This window comes from Chelonoidis abingdonii, chromosome 5 (genome assembly GCF_003597395.2).
Source record: "Chelonoidis abingdonii isolate Lonesome George chromosome 5, CheloAbing_2.0, whole genome shotgun sequence".
NCBI classification, from domain to species: Eukaryota; Metazoa; Chordata; order Testudines; family Testudinidae; genus Chelonoidis; species Chelonoidis abingdonii.
In genome coordinates, this window is record NC_133773.1 from 91,845,627 (window position 1) to 91,866,735 (window position 21,109).

At 40.2% G+C, this 21,109-nt stretch overlaps 1 protein-coding gene across 1 annotated transcript in view; it reads left to right on the top strand.

Annotated features, from left to right (window-relative positions):
- Positions 1-21,109, top strand: part of LOC116826253 (uncharacterized) — a 76,824-nt gene that overhangs the window by 22,031 nt on the left and 33,684 nt on the right. Inside the window, exons 6-8 of the mRNA XM_075066747.1 lie at positions 4,075-4,163; positions 6,112-6,274; positions 7,667-7,750. Of these exons, the coding sequence (XP_074922848.1) occupies positions 4,075-4,163; positions 6,112-6,274; positions 7,667-7,750 (336 nt within the window). The remainder of the gene's footprint in view (positions 1-4,074; positions 4,164-6,111; positions 6,275-7,666; positions 7,751-21,109) is intronic.

The window sequence follows — 21,109 nt, forward strand, 5'->3', positions numbered from 1 at the left end:
AAGCGACAGGGCTGCCTGGCTGCTGCTAAGTCTGTATAATAATTCTGCATGTTGGAAGTCTCCCAATTTGGTAGAGTTGCAGTTTAAATGAAGCCAGTCTTGTCCTCCTGCCCACTGGATTAGAAACTGGGAGGCCTTTCAGGATACGCCATGTTCAGGGAAACATGCATTCATTTTGATATTATTTTGCCTGAAAGGCTAAGAGCAAGGGTTCTCCTTATGTCCCAAACTCTCACTACCTGAACTAAAATAGGCTCTACATTAATTTTGACCAGATTCTCCATCTCATTGGGGATGATTTTCCCTAAATATTTCATCCATTTGGGTTGCCAATTAATGTTCCAATTATCATAGATTCCCCTATGAGCTTGTTTACTTACACCCAGAATTTCCAGTTTTTTTCCAATTGCTTTTACAGCCCAAGAGGCATCCAAATGCATTAATAAAATTTAATAGGCTAGGAACAAAATCTTCAGGTTTAGATACAAGAACAAAATCATCATCAGCATAAAGCATCATCTTGTGCTCTTGTTGGCCTATTCTGATGCCATCTATATGTTGATTTGTATAGATAGCAGTGGCTAAAGGTTCTAGGGCTAGGTCAAACAGCAAAGGTGAAAGGGGAAAACCCCTATCTTGCACCTCTGTGAAGTGGAAATGATTCTAAAGTAATGTCTTGGGTGACAACCCTGGAAGAGGGATTCATACAAAGAAGTTTAATGTAAGAGAGAAATTCGGATTTCGCAGTCAGTTTAGCAAGCATATAGAAGGTAAACCATCTTTTAAAAGTGTTCTCTCCATCCAAGGAGACTGCAGTTTTGATGGACTCAAGAGCCTCTAGCTGCTATGATGTCAATCGGATGACACAAATTGTCAGCTCATCTGTTTAACTTGTTGAATTATCTCTTAAAAATACTTAATGCTTACCACATTAATGCAAACTCCAGAAAGCATCAGGCCTGCATTTTCAAACTAGGATGCCTAAAGCTAAGTATCTAATAATATGAATTTAGATACCCTACCATAGGCATCACTGTGTGAAAACACTGCCCATCAGATTTTACCAGAGCTAATTAAAGTGCTGTGCTACATTGTGCGGGGAGGGAGGCAACTGCCCTGCATGGTGTCCATTCCCCTTCACTCCTCCTCAAAGCGCTACTTGCGCACTGGGACATGGAACCACACCAGTTCTGCACAAGGGAACTCTTCACTGCCATGAATAAGAGGGTCGAATTTGCACCTTAGGGAATGTTCCATATTCCTGTTTGTACTGATTTTGTGTGATCTTGCCAGTCTCAGAACTATACACAGTAAATAAAGAATAAAGTGTGTTTTCTTTACCTACATATCTCAATGAACAATAAAGAGAAAAGTGTGACTGCATTATGAACAATTTTGAAATCTTGCAGTAGATCTTCACATATATATCAAATATATAGGGTAAAGTAATTAGTTAAAGAACTGTAAAAACAGTTTGGATACTAGGGTGATGAATAGCCACATTAGACCAAATACTTTTCTGAAAATGTAGTTGTTTAGACTTTGATCATACTTCAGAGAAGATGTATAGGATCATAGCTTTCCCCTCGCCTTAGAAACTGGGTCTGGGCAAGGGAAGGATAATATTTTTATGCACTTTACATTTTAATATCCCTAAATAAATTGGATAATTGTCCATTAGTATGTGAGAGATAAAGAAACCTACATTTCATTTTGTTGACTATGACCTTTTAGAGATCAGATTTTTGTTTAATTGTTCCCATATAAAAAGCTTTTATGTAAACAGAAGGCTGATTCTAAAGCATCTGACAAATATTGACAAAAGTTGTTCCCCTTTTGAAAGACTGCATTATGTGAGTTGTGTTGGAGGTTACTGAGAAGCTAGGAGTCTTTTCACACTTCAGATCTGAGTCATTGCCAGCCACTTGTTACTCACGGTATAATAAAAAGGAAACATTTTTTCTAAATTTGATAAATCTGCTAATGATTTAAACCCCATTAACTGATTGACCATGGATCTATAGTGTCTTCCCTTTCATTATGTGGGATTTTAGCAGTAGTTTGGCCTTGGGGATGCTTTAGAATGAGACTTGGCATTAGAGATGGATTTAAGCTCCTGGATCCACCAAAATTTCAACATTCCCCTTATTTTTTGAGTCTTCTCAGACAGACGCTTTCCTCCATCTGCCTACACTGACAGCAAGAGTCTGTCCCTCAGTTCTACTTCCTATTGATGGCAACAACCTCACCAGGATCTTCCTCCTACACAGGCAGCCCAGTCCTGCCCTGCCAAGTCTATCCTGGACAGACTGTTCCTTGCTCAATTTTCCCACTTCAAGGCCCCTATGAGGGCTGACTCTTTTCTATGAAACCATTATCAAAGCTGGCAGTCTGTCGTCTTCTTAAAGTACTAAATGGAATGAATTTCACTACTAATGGGGTACTTCATAAACTGTCACAAGGCAGAATGGCAGTGTGGTGAGCATCAGTATGGCCTGTTCTCTTATCCTCCTTCCGCACACTATGACATGACTTGAAAGACTGAGAGGAGAGACATGTCCATAGTGCCCCTCTTACTTGCATTAGCCTGCTGCAGCAGCATCAGGTGTTTGCCTAGCAGCAATCAGTCAAGAGGCTTGTTGCCGCCTCTAGCCCTCGTGATCTGAGAGGTATTGGCTCACCTTTCCTTCTCCCTTGGTCTCCTACCAGTTTGCCACTAACAGCAAAATCCAGCTGTGAAGTGTCCATTTACTGCTGTTTTTCTGCTTCTCTCTGATGCACTACCAGCTACTATAACTGATTGAGTACTGGAACTTTTTAATTCGGATTCCTGTTCCAGGGATCTGCAGGCAATCCACCTTTACGTGGTTCTCTTCCAGACTTGACTTAGCTAGAAACTTTCAAATTTGTATATTAAATGGTCCTATCCCAGAAATCTCATTTATCGTAATATAACTTGCTGGATCTCAGAGTGTAAAAAAAAAAAAAAAAGTAGCAAATTTGTTAAAAGCTATATAGATGAAAAATATTCTAATACAGATTGACTGATTGTGCAGCTGAAAGTGAGATTCTGATGTGCAGCAAACGTTCTTAGTGCCAAATTCTATACTAATATATGTGCATGTGGCACCCTTTAATTAAGTCTGGAGTAACATCCTGGGGCCACACACTGCTCTCAGCTACAGCGGTGTAAATCCAGAGCAACCATGTTGACTTTTGTGGAGGTACTAGTGGTGTAAATAAAGAGTAAGTAAGGGCAGAACTTGGCCCCATGTCCATCAGGCAAGCTCGAGAGTAGAGTCACATTCTGAGACAACAGACAGGGTGAGGAAAGGAAATGGTAATACTCATACAATAATGTGGTTACTAAATCATGACATTCACAACAGAGAACCCATTACATTCTGGGAAAAATCTTAAAATACAGAGAAAGCCCAATGCATTAGGAAGAAGCATGATGCAAAAAAAAAAGTACCATTTTCCTTTGTTCCTTATGAACAAGATCCTACTTGAAGAGGGTTCAGATGACTTTCTGTTAGCAGTATCCTCTCAGTCTCAGATTTGGTCCCGAATATATATGCACACAGCTCAAGTCTCCCATTGAGTGTAGTGGTGCTTGGAGCCCTCAGTGAGTATGGATTTTGGCTCTCAAAGCCCTCAACTGGAGCTGGGATGGAGGCCAGCTGTTCTAGTGGAAGCCTTGGGAGGCATGGTACCTGAAGTAGGCCCAATGCTTCTTGGTGCTGTTGTGAGGGCAAGGAAAGTGTGGCTGCTCTACAACCCGGAAGGAGGGGAAATCATCCACTCCTCCGTACTGTCTGGTGTGGAAAATGGGGCAGGGCCATGGAAACCAACAGCAGTACTGGTCTTGCACAGAGCTCAAGTACTGCTCTTGTGCCTGGATCCAACACAAGGGCCAGGGAAATGGAAGATTCTTCCACCCTCTTCCTCTGCCTGGGCACACACGCACGGGCTCAACTCAGTCCTGACCACAAGTGTAGTTCACAATTTCTTTTGTGTGTTATCTGAGCCTGTTATTAAATTAAAGTGTGCTGTCTTTTTTCCCCCCTCAAGATACAAACGTGTCTGAAGAAGAACAGAACATTTCAGTGTTTACCTAATAAAACGCAGCTCCAACTTTGCCATGCTGTAGTCTACCAAGAGTAAGTAAGAGACAAGAATACTATATTGGACAGATGAGAAAATTAGGGCAAAAACAGGTGAAGTGATTCACCTGATTTCACTAGAAAAAGTCTGCTACAGCTGAGAATAGAATTCGATTTCCCTGACTTTCTGACTGTTTTCATGTCTCTCTTAGTGCAATTAGCTAATGTTTTGACAAACTAGGCTGGTGAGTAGCTTTGTTCCATTGTGTTGTTTTGTTCTATGTGATATCAGCTCAGATTCTGGGTTTAGTTATGTTTTTGTCCAGTGAACTAGGATGGAAGCTCTTCACAGCTGAATACATTAAGCAGTGGTTCTCCACCTGTGGCCCATGGGTTGCCTGTGGCCCAGTCAGCACACAGCTGCAGCCTGTGTGACATCCTCAGGGCCATACAGGTAGTATTGGATGGGGCCCACAATGGTAAGTAGGTTAAGAACCACTGAATTAGAGTCTGATCTTTGGTGATGGCAGTCTGACCAGTTAGGTAGTTGATAGTAAAGAGTAGCTGCACTGATAATTATTTAGTGGATTCTGTGGTTCAGGAGAAGAAGGACCTTTTGATTTCTTTCATGTATGTAACATACCATAGTCATTATTTGGTACTTGGCACGTATATAGCACTTTTCATGAAGCATTTTATAGTGACAGGTAATTACCATGGGCGTGCAGGAAAACCACCTTATGCTATAATGGTGCCATCTTTTAGGAATTCCACTCTCTGTTTTGCAGATTGATATTTATTGTATCCTGAAACTTAAACAAATCACACATTAATTAATGATTGATGTTTTTCATGATATGTGAAAATAACATGTAATATATTTAAAATTAATGTACCAGTAAGCTATATATCTAATACTAGAAGGATCCTTTTTGCAAAATAAATACATGGTGAGATTTCTGAAAGGAAAAACTTTAAATTGGATAAAAACAACAAGGAGTCCGGTAGCACCGTAAAGATTAACAAATAAATCTGTTAGTCTTTAAGGTGCACCAGACTCCTTGTTGTTTTTGCAGATACAGACTAACACGGCTGCCCTCTGGTCAGGGCTGGCTCCAAGTACCAGCATCCCAAGCAGGTGCTTGGGGCCGCAGTCTGCAAGAGGTGGATGTCGGTGTGTTTTTGCCCCCAAGCAGCATGCCAAATTGCTGTGGCAGATGGCGGGGACAGTCTATGTGCCTTTAGGGCGGCTCGCGCTTTTCCACTGCGGTGGCAATTTGATGGCAGCTTCTATGTTCAGTTGTCTGCGGCGGCACAGCTTCTGTCTTCTGGCTGAAGACAGAAGCTGCCGTCGAATTGCCGCTGCCGCAGCAGAAACACGTGAGCCACCCTAATGGCACACGGACTGCCCCCACCATCCACAGTGGCAATTCAGCACACTCCTTGGGGCGGCAAAAACAGTAGAGTCAGCCCTGCCCCTGATATTTAAATTGATGGGTCTCAACACAGGCTAAATTATGTGTTGTAACTACTCTGATAGAATTCCTTTAAGGTTTATCAGGGTTCCTTGCTGATAAGTATCTTGGCATCAAAAGGATCAGACTTTTAGAATGCTGTGTGCACAGTTTATGTGCAAAAGCATATGCCATTTTTGTGTTTAATTTACATGCACGACTGGTGGACTCTAGGAATGCAGTTGCAGGAAATGTGCACTCAAATGACCAGTCAGGCATTTCAGTACTTGCGCAATCATGGTAATAGCATGTGCAGATTAAGTGTATGTACCAGCTGAGGTTCTACAGCTTTGTTCTCCTCCTGACATAATATCAAGTTATTGTGTTCTTAGAATTATGCTTTTTTCAGTGTGTCATGTTAATTATGGAATCACTTTCATCCAGTCTACTAGGATACATTCTGATGTCTGTATCTTGCAGTTTACGTTTTGCATATTGCAGTCATTGTTTGTTGTCAACATTTATGTTTGGGATTTTAATTCTCTTTCTAGGTGTGAAGCTGGAACCATAATTATAAGGCAAGGTCATGTTCCAAGTGAATGTTACTTAATACTATCTGGAAAGCTAAAAGTCCTATGGAGTGATGCAAATTTCAAAGCCCAAACTTTCACCTCTGAAATATTATGTGAAGCTGAAGAAGGAGACTTCATAGGGGTAAATATTTTCATTTCAAATTTTAATATTATTTGAATGAAACTATGCTTTAAAATGTTTAAAGGGGATATTTCCACAGACACAAAAGGAAAGTCAGTGGAACCTGGATACCTAATTACCTTAGTCTCTTTTGTTAAATTTTTAATAACATGTATGAAATTAAAAATAATGTGGTAAAAATTTCTCCTAAGGTGAATGTCAGACAAAGTGTATGTCATGGGTATTTTTAGCTTTTGTTAAATCGTATTAGAATATTGAATAACTTATGACTTACCATACCCCTTGTGGAGAACACCTAGGGTGACCAGATGTTCCAATTTTATAGGAACAGTCCCGATTTTTGGGTCTCTTTCGTATATAGGTTCCTATTACCCCCCACCCCCATCCCAATTTTGACATTTGCTGTCTGGTCACCCTAAGAACACCCTGCAGCAACATGCCCTCTCTGTAGAAGTGCTCCATGAATCCTGTGATCTGTGCAGGAAAAAGGGGCAAGTTGAGGCAGATGTGGGGCATGGACGAAGAGGTGGGGAGAAGAGAGAACTTGGCTCCAGGTTTTATTATCTTTCTGTGTGACCCCACACCACAGTACATTCCATTGATCCAGGCTTTCTTGTTTCGTTTGTGGGGCGGGGAGGAGCAGAGGGAAGGGAGACGAGCTGTCACTGGAAACCAGAAACAGCATGTAGGAATGTTTGGAAGAAATTTTATATAGATTACCTTCCTTCTCTTTAGCCTCTACCTTCAGTAAGGGACAATCAGGCCCTTAGACATTTGTTAATAAAAATGAATTTGATGGGCCCAATAGATTGTCTAGTAACAACGCAACATGCTGCTTGAGAGAATTCTTGTCTCATACTTCCTGCCTAACAAGATAAAAGGGAAATGAACACATGTGATTAAATCTGTTTTCATTTTAAAGGAGTTTGTTCCTCATATGATAAAAATGATGATTACTCTCTTTAGTTTTGCACCCTAAAAACATTAGGCTGGATTTTGCCCCAAAGTACAAGTATGCATCTTCCACAGAAGGCAGCATTTGACCTTTTGAAATTAGATGCCCATTTAGAAAGCCCTCTGATTTCTTTACCTGCAATAATTTTAGTTTCCCAAAATTTACTTTAGAATTTCCAAGCTTTTTAAAATGTGTCCTTGAGCAGAGTGCATTTGATATTAATTGCAAGGGGCAGATAGGATAAAGCAATATATTATAGTCAATGGAAGTAGATGGAACTCAGTTCCTTGTAGGACTGCATGCTTACCCAGTGTACTATTTTTAATTTATCTTTATACCTTTAATGAAAAGTTGTACAATCCTCTATGCAATCTTAAGCGTTTTATTATAAAAGTAAACTACAGCTGAAAGAAGAATTATGCTTCTTGTTTTTGTAGGAAATCTGTCTTCTGACTAATACAAACCGATCTGCTTCCATTATATGTAAATCTGATGTGGAACTTCTAGTGATAAACAAAGAGGTACTTGAAAAAAAATGAATGGCAAAAGAAGTGGTTTCTTTAATTGAATTTATTCTCTCCTAAGATACTTTTAATATATTTCACATCTTTGAAGACAAAAATGTGCATTTAAAAATTAATCTCTGAACAATTAATGTTCTGATATTTAATTTCATTAGTAAAGTGCTGTGTAAATTCTTAACAAGGACTGAACTTTGTATAATCAACAGTATTAGGGTAGTTTAAAATGAGTCCATTAGATGTTAAAAATAATGCAGATACAGCGTTCCAGTAGCCGAAGTATTGTGATGAAGAAAAAAGGCACCTGAGGTAAGCTGCTACAAAGTATTATTTTTTAGGAAATATATACTGTGCCTCGTTATAGTGGTTTCTTTATATTTCCAGTTAGAATCCCTCTGAGAGTCATATCTAACAATATCATGCAGTGGTGCATCAACTGCAGAAAAGCCATCTGATCACATTTGTATTGGCAGCTGTATCACAATTTGGCATATAAGCCTCTAGGGCTGAAGCTGACATTTTTCAATGTTTTTAGGAGATGAATTATAAATAAGAAATAATTTTTATTGCTGGTTCTGGGTCTCTCTTTATTTTAAAAATATTTACAAGGTAAATCTCATGAGGCAGTAAGTCTTAATTCACAAGGTGATCGCCTAATGCTAGAAGTCTCTTTAAGTGGCTTTCTAAAGCTGTTTAGGCCATGAATTACTGATGTAATGATGACAATAGTTTTATCTATCTTGATGTGCCAGGTTGTGGAGTTTATTGCTTAGTCCCTCTCTAGGGAACTTTGAGTAACAGCCTTGATTTGTCTCTGGTGAGGGTGGGGGAATAGGGGAACTCATGGGCTGTTCTGGAACGTTATAGATTATCTGTAGGAAGCTTTGTGGCATTAGACTCTAGGCCAAAAGTGCTTTTGGGTGTTGGTGTGGTTACCAGTATGGCCTGGAAAAAGAGCAAAGAGAAAAGAAAGACTGTGGTGTGGTGTTTTACTCTTAGGGAAGCAAATAATGCTTCTGGATATGTGTAAAAAGGTTAGATTTTTTTTCCCAGACATCTTTGTCAATACTCATTATATAAAAAGTCAATACTTCATATTTTCCAAAATAAATCAGGCTGATATTCTCCTTCTCCTAATAATAGTAGAGCTATGCAAGTGTGATGCATTTCAATTAGAAAATGTTAGAGGAAATATCCTGAACATTTTAGCACTCAGAGATCTTCTTGGTTTAATATGATCACTTTTATTTTTTTAAAAACTCACAACAGAAGCCCTAGGAATCTGATTACCTGCAACAATTGTGAGAATAGTTAATATAATAAAATAGTACTGCTGTACTCCAAAAATACACCATAAATAAAGTCATGTCCTGGGTGTGGTTTTTGGTTTTTAAATATTGTATTCATTGTATTATTTATAAAATAGAAAAGGAGAGAGAGAGCTCTATTAATCCAATGACCTTTTTTTCAAAGAATGATAACTGAGTGCTAATGGAGACATGTAAACAGCAGATGCTGTTATGTATATGCAGTGCCTGAAACAGTGGTATTACATGATCATCAGTGAAGATTTTCAATGAGTTTTAGCAGGAATTTAGTATCAGAGGGGTAGCCGTGTTAGTCTGGATCTGTAAAAGCAGCAGAGAATCCTGTGGCACCTTATAGACTAACAGACGTTTTGGAGCGTGAGCTTTCGTGGGTGAATACCCACTTCGTCAGACGCAGGTAGTGGAAATTTCCAGGGGCAGGTATATATANGCCCCTGGAAATTTCCACTACCTGCGTCTGAAGAAGTGGGTATTCACCCACGAAAGCTCACGCTCCAAAACGTCTGTTAGTCTATAAGGTGCCACAGGATTCTCTGCAGCAGGAATTTACAGGCACAACAATTTAGTTTCCTATATGAGAAGAAAAAGTGTTTATATTTTTGCATCTGGAAGGCTTCCTCCTTTCCCCAGTGTTAACTTTTATACCATTTGTTTATACAACAGTATTTCTTCTGCTAGCACATTTCATTGTATTCATGAATTGAATTAGGAATTTATCAACTTCTGTTGTTTCAGTTCACTTGGGGCTGGTCTATAATATGAGGTTAGATCAAATTTAGCCATGTTTGATCGATTTTATAAGCAATGCAGATACACAACTAACCCCATTCCGTTGACCTGAAGGGCTCTTAAAATTACCTGCTTTATCCTCCCTGATGAGGGGATTAGTGCTAAAATCGACCTTCTTGGGTCTAATTTGGAGTAGTGCAGATGCAGCGTTGTACAATTTGACGGTATTTACCTCCGGGAGCTATCCCAGAGTGCTCCAATGTGACCACTCTGTACAGCACTTTCATCTCCAATGCACTAGCCAGGTACGCAGGAAAAGCCCTGGGTCATTTCCTGTTTGGTCAGCATGGCGAGCTCAGCAGAACAGGTGACCATGCAGTTCCAGAATCACAAACGAGCTCCAGCAGGAAGCGATCGGGAGAGACTGGATCTGATTGCTGTGTGGGGAGAAGAATCTGTGCAGGCAGATCTCTGATCCAGCAGAAGAAATGCTAATATATGTGCCAAAATCGCACAGGGTATGGTGAAGAGAAGCTACACCAGGGACACACAGCAGTGCTGCGTGAAAGTTAAGGAACTCAGGCAAGCCTACTACAAGACATAGGAGGCAAACGGTCACTCCGGGTCAGAGCCCCATACATGCGGCTTCTGTGATCAGCTGCATGACATTTTAAGGGGGGACCCTACCACTATCCCACCACTGTCCATGGACATCTACAAGGGGGGAGTCTCTCATGCAACATGGAGGAGGATTTTGTGGAAGAGGAAGAGGAGGAGAATGGGCAGCAGGCAAGTGGAGAATCTGTTCTCCCCGGCAGGCAGGACCTTTTCATCACCCTGGAGCCAATAGCCTCCCAAGGCAGGTTCCTGGACCCTGAAGGCGGAGAAGACACCTCTGGTGAGTGCACATTTGTAACTACACTACGGGATTAAAAGCAATTGTGTTTAATGTTTGATTTGCCCTAAAGAATTGGGATGCATTCATGGCAGTACAGCTACTGGAAAAATCTGTTAACGTGTCTGGGGATGGAGCGGGAATCCTCCAGGGACATCTCCATGAAGCTCTCCTGGAGGTACTCTAAAAGGCTTTGCAGAAGGTTTTTGGGAAGGGCTGCCTTATTTCATCCTCCACGGTAGGACACTTTACCATGCCAAGCTAGTAGCAAGTAGTCTGGAATCATTGCAGCACAAAGCATAGTAGCAAATGGTCCTAGGTTTTGGTTGCGTTCATGCAACATTTGATCTTTATCTTTCTGTGTCAGCCTCATGAGAGTGATGTATTCATGGTCACCTAGTTGAAATAGGGGAATTTTTGTAAGCAAACAGTAAAAGGACCCTGTTCATGCTGGGCTGTTTGCGCTTGACTAAAAGGGATCATCCTGGAAAATAGCCACACGGTGTGGGAGGGGTGTGCTGCACATTCACCCCAAAACCAGAGCCCTTCATTTTAAATAGCAAACCCAACCAGGATTGCTTTCTATGGGAAAGGAGGGTGCTGCAGTTTGAAACCATTCCCACATGTTATAAAGGTGGAAGAAGTCAACCCCACGTATCGTTTGACTTACCCTGGGCTGCCTGGAAACTGAATTCTGTTGCCCAGCTGTGTGTGATGTGTCACCATACCGGCAGTCACGCAATATAAAAGGCAAAATGCAACCTTGTCCTAAAGCACATGTGCTGTCTGCTGTGAATTGCTTGATTCACTGTGAAAGAGTCTCCTTTTTGTTCTCAGAAATATATCTTCTTAAATTTTACTCTCCCTTTTTATCCTCCCTGCAGGTGCAAATGTTTCTGTGTTCCTCGTATCAACTCCGTCCCTGAGGTTATCACAGATTAGAAGGCAAAAAAACCGCACGCGATGACAAGTTTTCTGAGCTCATGCAGTCCTCTCACACTGATAGGGCACAGCTGAATGCATGGAGGCATTTGGTGACAGAGGCCAGGAAAGCATTCAGTGAGCATGGTCAGAACACACAGGAGGAGACGCTGAGGCTGATGTGGAAGCAAACGGACATCATCAGGCATCTGGTGGAGCTGTGGGAAAGGCAACTAGAGCACACACCGCCTCTGCATCCACTGCCCTCCTCACCAAGTTCCATATGCTCCTTACCCAGATGCCTAAGAACCCGGGGGGGAAAGGCTCCGGGCACCCAGCCCCTCAGCTCGAGAGGATGGCCCAAGCAACAGAAGGCTGTAATTCAAAAAGCTTTGATTTGTCGTGTGGCTACAATAAGCAAAGTGACCTTGTCCTTCCCTCCTCCCCCACTCTACCTGGTTTCAGTGATCTCACTTGTCAGTGATCTCACTTTTTTTTTTTTTAATAAATAAAGAATAAATGGATTCAAAACAATAGGGACTTTATTTCCTTTGCCAGCTGTGGCTGACATGGGGAGGGGGTTTGGCTTACAGGGAAGTACATTCAAGCTCAGCAGTTTCTCACTGGAGTCTGACAAATCTGACATCAGGAATCATAACATTCAAAAACCAATAGGAGAACACTTCAACCTCTCTGGTCACTCAGTTACAGACTTAAAGGTGGCAATTTTGCAACAGAAAAGCTTCAAAAACAGACTCCAATGAGAAACTGCTGAGCTTGAATTAATATGCAAACTAAATACCATTAGTGTGGGTTTGAATTGAAACTGGGAGTGGCTGGGTCATTACACATATTGAATCTATTTCCCCATATTAAGTGTCCTTACACCTTCTTGTCAACTGTCTAAAATGGGCCATCTTGATTATCACTACAAAAGTTTTTTTCTTTTTTTCTCCTGCTGATAATAGCTCATCTTAATTAATTAGCCTTTTACCATTGGTATGGCAACTTCCACCTTTTCATGCTCTCTGTATGTTTATATATCTTCTTACTATATGTTCCATTCTATGCATCTGATGAAGTGAGCTGTAGCCCATGAAAGCTTATGCTCAAATAAATTTGTAAGTCTCTAAGGCGCCACAAGTACTCCTGTTCTTTTTGCGGATACGGACTAACACGGCTGCTACTCTGAAACCTGAGAGTAGACAGTTCATTTTCCCACCTCTCTGGATCTCCACCCTCCACTTAAACATACTTCTGATATAGCCCATTCCTCTCGCCTTGGGATTGAAGAAATGTGTGTGCTGCATACGCCAGTTGAGATGATGATCATTTCCCCCAAACCACTGAACTCTTTTTCAAGCTACTCTGCGATTCCTCACCATGGAGACATAGTTTTAAAGTTACAAGAGGAGTTCATACACCATTTTTTAAAAACTGAAACACATGAACTGGTGTTTTCATTTGTACCAGCCCCACAAGAGAGACTGTTTCAGAGTTTATAGAGGCTACAGTGTGATCACTGAAAATGTGGTAATATGATGACATAATAAACTTTATTAAAGAGCCTAATTTAACAAAAGATGAGAGTGCTTTGGACTAAAGTCAGAGGTGGAATAGCCTGGGTACAGCATGTTTTTTTTGCCTGGGATTTTATAATAATGTGTTTATCACTTTTGCACTATGCCTAATATATCTATAAATTCATATCAGTCAACAATAGTTTAGCCATTTAAAAAGAATGTTTCACCCTCTCTTCTTCACCTTATGTGAAGTCATTTATGCATATTTTGAGTTTGCAGGTTCCCTTCAAAACAGAGTGCCTGCCAGTCACATACAGAAATATAGAGCTGCCCGTCTACCTTTTTATGTATTATTGATATCTTTGACTCAGCAGTGCCTCTGGTTCTCTGCTTTATATTGCAAGAGGTTGAAGATTAAACTCCATAAGAATCCATCTACCTAGGGGAATTGAATAATGGAATAAAGAAACAAAAAGATACTTTGAAAGCCTTATCAGCTCTTGGGACTTAGAGAGGCAAAGTGGGGGAGGCTCTTCTTAAATGCTTTCATTTTATCACCTCTGGAACTGCAAATAAACAGTAGAGTGGAAACAAAAAACATGGTGTTAAAGTTCTCTAGTACTTTAGCAATGGTGATCGTGCAGTCACAGCAGGCCTTACTGTATACATCTAAAAACAATTGCATTGGCACTGGACTTTCCCACTCCAAATAGTTCCACCAGAGTGTGGTGATCAGGGCTGTGGGCCAACCTCCAGACTGCTATGAATTCTCTTGTCAAAATGGATCATATGGCACTAACTCCATGTAGAGAAGTTAAAGTATGTCTGATCATCCAAAGATTTCTCAGCCAGTAACTCAGTCCAGACAGCTATAAATAGTATCCCAACTTTGGTTAGAGCTGGAACTGGCTCCAAGTTTTGCCTCTGCCATTCGTTTTGGCAACATAAAGATATGAATGCCTTCTCATATGTAGACACCCTTTTTTCATATACCACCTCAGATTGATTTGTATACAGTTGTTGCCATTTCAGTTGCCTAGAAGGCAAGTGAAAAATGAAAGCAAGAGGATGCAGCAAACATAGCTGATGTACCATTGGGTTGGAGGAAATGCTGTAGGATGCAACACAGTCATGTTTGTTGAAAATGGGTCAGATGAACATGTCAAAGTATTGTTACATAAATATGTAGTGGGTAGGTATTTTTTCTTGTTTTAGGTTTAATGTAGTGTGGAGTAGAGAATATGTCTGTAATTTGACTGTGTGATATATGTGATTTCTACCACTACTAATATATTGTAGATATATTACAGTTAAAGGTCCTGAAGCCACCCCCCCCTCCCATTGAAACAGATGGGAGTCTTTTCCCCGTAACTTTCATGGAAGTAGGATCTGTCCCAAAGTGTGTATGAAAAATAGCTCCACTGTAGTTAAATGCATGTACTACAGACCTAGATAATTTATCAGACAATTCTGTTACTTGAATGATAGCAGAATCATAGAACTATTTACGTCAATATTATGTATTTTGTCCTGGATACTATGCAGTTTAGGTACCACTGCTTGGAACAGTGGCTAGAGCACTGGACTGGGACTCTCGAGGGTTGGGTTTTATTCCCAGGTCTGACACTCATCTGCTGTGTGACCATGGCAGTCAGTTCACCTCTGCATCACTCAGTTTTCCCATCTGTAAAATACGGATAATCATACTGATATCCTTTGTAAAGTGCTTTGAGATCTAATGATGCAAAGCGCTTTATGAAGAGTTAGGGTATCATTATTTGCATCTTTAGGTATCTATATACTTCTGAAAATCTGGCCTCAAGTGCCTAAGTGGGAAATGAAAGTGGAACTTACGCTTCTTAATTATGCAGGAGCTTTTGAAAATATTACCCTTAATTTATAGTGCAGTTGAATCTTGTTCCTGTATGAAAGAGGTATTTTACATTGTATAGTGTACTTGAACTTTGCTCAGATTCCATGACTAGAAATAAATTCACAGGATTTCACCCTGTATCTTAGATGTAATTCCTGGGTAGCTAATGTATATGATTTTGTGATATTTACATTTATCAAAACTGTCATTTCAGTTTAGTGTCCCAAATGAAACATGAGCCCAATAACTCTTTAAACAGTCTGAATTTCTATGTTTAAATGGATTTGAAATGAGGCAAAAATGAATTACATCCCTAATTGAAATAGCCAACAAAGATGCCAATTAGTGCAGTTATAACTTTGTGATTGTTGATATTGTCAACTAATAAATGGACTGTGTTCACCAACTCATTTCACATCGGTCACCTGTGAAGAGAACTTGTGGGCCCAGCTGACCCTACCCCACTACTACTTGCAAAAAATGTTCAGAAAGGGGAGCAGAGCTCTGCTAGTTGCTTGACAAGGGAAGAACCTGAGGTGTCCCAGAGCCCTGGTTCCAGCCTGAGCCTGAATGTCTAAACTACAATTAAACAACCCCTTACCCTTAGCCCCAGGAGCCTGAGTCAGCTGACACAGGTTTTTAATTGCAGTGTAGACATGTTCTAAGACAGCTTGCTAACTAGATGAGCCATTTGGTGGATGGGGTGACTAGGCCCAGGAAGACGGACAAGAAGGGACTAGTTGCATGGAAACAAGCCTAGAGCAGAAGAGCAGGAGCCAGCTAACAAATCCTGAGACAAACCTGATTTTTAATTCACTGTTTTCATTTTTATTTTGGACTCTAACATCTCAGAAAGGGTAGGACTCCAATGTAACTTAGCCAGAGAACTAAGGCACCATGGCACTGGATCTGCGAGGAGTAACATCTGACTGTCGGGAATGTGAAGTTGGGAAATAGTGCTCTGATGGGCCACAAGGGGATCCCACCTATACATCACCCAACAACCATCAGCTGGTAACAGGTTTTAGTCTCTCTTAATTTGGGCTGTTTTTAAGATGGAGACTTAGTTAAAAGCCTCCAGAACGTATCAATTTTCTAATCTATCTTGTCTTTTAGAATGATACTTTTAAGTAACCAGTTTTCATATTTCTGATATTGTAGTAAAAAAATATATGTTGTTACCTCAGAACTGTATGGAAACATTGCCAGGGAATAGGTCAGTCTTCTGTAGATTTTATTATGTCATTCTTATTGCTCTTAAAAGTAATAAGATCTATAGAATAAGTAGATGGAATTAACAGGAAGTTGTGGCAATACATTCTATAGTGATCTATTAATCAGAGATTTATGGATGTTGGATGTGGATTCTTTAAGATGTTCAGATGCAGCATCATTTAATGGCGCTTAACTAAAAATTGATGGTCACAGATGCCATATAACTAATCAAAAGCTATATCATATGGGTTTAAAGTGTAATTCTACTCTGAAGAGAGACTAAAAATGGCATTTGTTGGTCTCATGTTTTTATCTCAGTGCTCATATTATTATAGACCTGATTCTGCAACTCTAACACACTTTGAGTAGTACCTCGCTAGTGACTCTAACAGGATTACTCTTGGAATAAAATACTACTCACAATAAATTAGGATGGCAGAATCTGTTTTAGTTTACAGGTAAAAATATGTGTATTCTAATTGCCAGCTGTACAAACTCACCTGAGAATCTGAACATCAAATTGCATTCTTTCTGGAACATATATCCTTGCCATTAAACCTGCCCCTACTAGGTTGTACTAACTATAATTCAAGTGTAATTGATGATTGCATCTTATAATAAAGATTCTTCAACTGGAAATACACTACACTACACTACACAGTTAGGTCAACATAAGGCAGCTTATGTTGACCTAACTATGTCAGCGTACACACAACAGTCTTGCTCCTGCCGAAGTAAGTGCCCTACTACACTGATATCATTACTCACTTCCACAAGAGAGGTAGTGCTTATGTCTGTGTTGTTAGAGTGACACAGTGTCAATGTAGACACCGTGTTATTTACGTGGGCTCTTGGCTGTCTTGCCCTGAAATTGAGAAGGCCTGGATCCCCAGCTGGGCTGCTGCCAGGTCTCCACTTCAAGCCGGACTGCTACCCAGATTCCCCACTTGTGCTGCCACTCGGACTTCCCACTCCCACTGGGAGCCCTGCTGCCTGCTGGGGTCCCTTCTCCCAGCAGGGAGCCCGGCTGCCCCCTTCCACTCCCCCATCCCAAGCTCTTGGTTCCCCCGTAATTATTGCAGTGGCTGTAAATTGACCTAACTTAGGTTGATTTAAGATGGTAGTGTGAATATGCCTATAGTTTAAAAATTGTATTGAAGAAGTTGGAGTCAGAAAAAATCTGACTCACTCTTCCAGGGCTGTATTAGTTCTGTTGTCCTAATGTGATGGAATCCCTTGGGGTGCAACCTGGAACTGGGGTACTGCTGTACTCACCTGGGCTGTCTCTTCCAATGCTTTGTTAGTGACAAGCAGCAAACCCCTCCAGGCACTGTTATCACTAAGCATAACAGCATTTAGAGCCCCACACCCAACTAGATTGCATGAATCTTCCCAGAGCCACTCATGAATCACACAGAGAAAGGCATCAGCCAATTTCTCCCAGATCCCCAGCCTTACACCGCAGAGCTGAACCATCTTTCCCTGGTCAGAAGTCTGACCAGTGTAAGTTTATTACCCAGTCCACCCCTCCCTCAATGTGGAGAGAACATATACTAGCCTTTGTAACCTAAGCTGAGATTTCCCAAGCACTTCAAGGAAAATATTTTAGGTAAAATATAAAACAGATTTATTAACTACAGAAAGATAGATTGTAAGTGATTATAAGTGGTAGGCATAAAAGGTCAGAGAGAGAAATTAAAAGAAAAAAGATAAGCTCACAATCTAAATCTTATACCTTATTACACTAGACAGTATTTAGATCAAGCAATTTTCTCACCCCACTGGATATTATAGTTCTTAAAACACAGGATTCTCCCTAAGCCTAGACTAGTCTCCTCAGCTGAAGTTTTCTGTTTTCACAGTGTTCTTGTTTCTTCCAGCATAGGTAGGGGAGGAGAAAGGCAAAAGCATGATGACACTGTCCCCTATTTTATATCCTTAGTCCATATGCCTAGAAAACATTAGCCCAGGCATGTCCTGGTGGGCTGTGATGAGTCACAGGGTTGAACAATCCCCCGATCTGATCTTGTATAACTGAGTCATAGAGTTCAGTAGTCCCCATTGTGTGGAGCTTGGGCAGCCCTCATTGAACTGCAGATCCATTGATTACAACTCCCTTGCTCCTGGGAGTGGTTTGCCTTTGTTGTATGTCACTAGCAAACATAACGTATTTCAGTAACAACCATACATCAAAATCTCATAACTTTATACACACTAATGATATACACATTTTCACAGAACAGTGGATTTCAGCAGATCATGACCTTTCATATGATATCTTACATGGCATGCTTTGTATGAAATATCACAACCACATATGAATGATGAACATGGGGGTTATAGGGTGCTATTTTGAAGTAATTGTCACAGCTAAGAGTAGTAAACAATAACAAAAACCTTATTTTTGCCAATAATCAGGTGTGGTATGATTATATAAAAGGATCAGTACTGTGAGATAATACGGTGTCATTGTTATAAAGCCACTTTTCTGACTGTAACCACACTTTAAATAGTTCCCTTCCTTGCTGGAAGTTTTGTGGTAAGGTACTTGGATCCAAAGACTTTGAGTTATGGTGAACATAATTTTATTAAAATTACTTGACATTAAGTGGGATGCAAGACTTTTGCTGCGGTTACCAAAAGAAGTGAATGGTTGTGCACAATATGGGGATATGACTTTGATTATGTTATTAGCTGTAAGAAGAGTTGTTTGTATGGTTTTATGAAAGTGGGAGGGCCCCCAAGAGGGAAATTTCCCTCCCTTCTTCCTGCACCTCATTTTGGGCCTGATCCTATGAGGCATTGATTACGCTCAGTGAGATATTCAGCACCTTTAACTCATTACTTTTTATGGGGATTGAGAGTGCTCAGGACCTTGCGGGCAGGTTCACTCAGTGACTTGCAGACTTGGGCCCTTTATTTGGTTTTTGGAGAAAATTTTTTTTAAAGTGTAAAGAATAACACATGGTAAACAGTATACATAAAAATGGCAATATTGGGTCAGACCAATGGTCCATCTAGCCCAGTATCCTGTCTTCTGACAGTGACCAATGCTAGGTTCCCCAGAGGGAATGAACAGAACAGGTAATCACCAAGTGATCCATCCCTTGTTGCCCATTCTCAGCTTCTAGCAAACAGAGGCTAGGGACACCATCCCTGCCCATCCTGGCTAATAGCCATTGATGGACCTGTCCTCCATGAATGTATCTAGTTCTTTTTTGAACCCTGTTATACACATGAACAAGACTCATATTAACTGAAATATGCTGACAACCGTTGAATCACAGATGTATTAACTAAGTGATAATACTCTTGTATTGCATTAAATACCCATCTTTGGGGCAATGTTGTCATAGGAGAGACAAAGACAAATGTCAGCCGTCATCAAAGGAAAAAAGGTGTCACCAATAGGATAAGGGCTAATAAAAGATTTGTTATGAGACATCTGAGATGAGAAGTAGTCTGAAGGTTTGGGCCAATAATTGCAATGTATAAACTGACAGCATATTGAGAAAGTTTTCAAAATGTATTTGTTTTTAAAACAAAGAAAAACTGGGTCCTTTTAAACCTTGGTAGCAGTGATTAAGTATGGCACAGATTTTCAAAATTGAAAATCTTGGCCTATTATATAACCTATACAGACCAGTTACATGAAAGCATCAATTTACTTTAATGTCTGGATTTTTTCTCCTCTAAGAAGTCAACCTAAAACAAGACATAAATTAATGAAATGTAAAAAAACCAAAACAAAATCCCTACCCCAAGCAGAGTTTTTACCCTGAAAAAGGAGAAGTGCCAGACACTCTATGGAGTTGACTAGGGTCTTTGCAATTACTATTGATTTTAGGTGGAAAGTACTTGGATACTGCTAAAATCCTAAAACAGAGTCAGGTCGTGGAGCTCCTCTGACAGCTTTTTGTGCCTATGAAGATTCCTCCTTTAAAGGGGGAATTCTTCAGTGCAGATCTCTTGCCAGGTGTAGTTCAGTTTGGTCTGCCTAAGACTGAATTTAGCAGACTGAAGACTCTGGTTCAAAATGTTTAAAATTAAAGGAGAAAGATGAAGATGGTAATCTATACCAGGGGTTGGCAACCTTTCAGAAGTGGTGTGCCGAGTCTTCATTTATTCACTCTAATTTAAGGTTTCGTGTGCTAGTAATACATTTAAAAGTTTTTAGAAGGTCTCTTTCTATAAGTTGATAACATATAACTAAACTATTGTTGTATGTAAAGTAAATAAGGTTTTTAAAATGTTTAAGAAGCTTCATTTAAAATTAAATTAAAATGCAGAGTCCCCTGGACTGGTGGCCAGGACCTGGGCAGTGTGAGTGGCACTGAAAATGTGCTCGCGGGCCGCCTTCGGCACGTATGACATAGATTGCCTACCCCTGCTCTATACAGTCAAGTCCAGCATTTCGTAATCAGTATAACAATTTATGCCAGAGAGCAAACTTCACATTAACTATATTTTATGCCTTGGAAAGTGGGAGAGTCCTATAATACATTTTTAAGACACTAATTTGTTTAATCCTTAGAGGCAGCAAAATAATCTTGGGTTATTTTAAGTAAAAAGATGCCCGAGGAGAGAGAATCTATATCAGTACCACCTGGGTCAGAACGAACATTTAAAGAAGTAGTGTGTTAATACTTAATAGAATTTATTCATGCATATTTTATAACTTCTAGCTTTTGTAGCTGAATATAATGAATGGAGCTCCAAGAGGTTGAGTCATCATACCGGTAGCTGGTGCCAGTTTCCAGGCATTAACTTTAATTATTTATGCTTTCTCTAATAGAATTTATGGCACATTTTAAAAGTAAAGAATTCTATCTTACCAAACGCATGCCTTGGTACCTGGCAAACGGACTGAGGTTA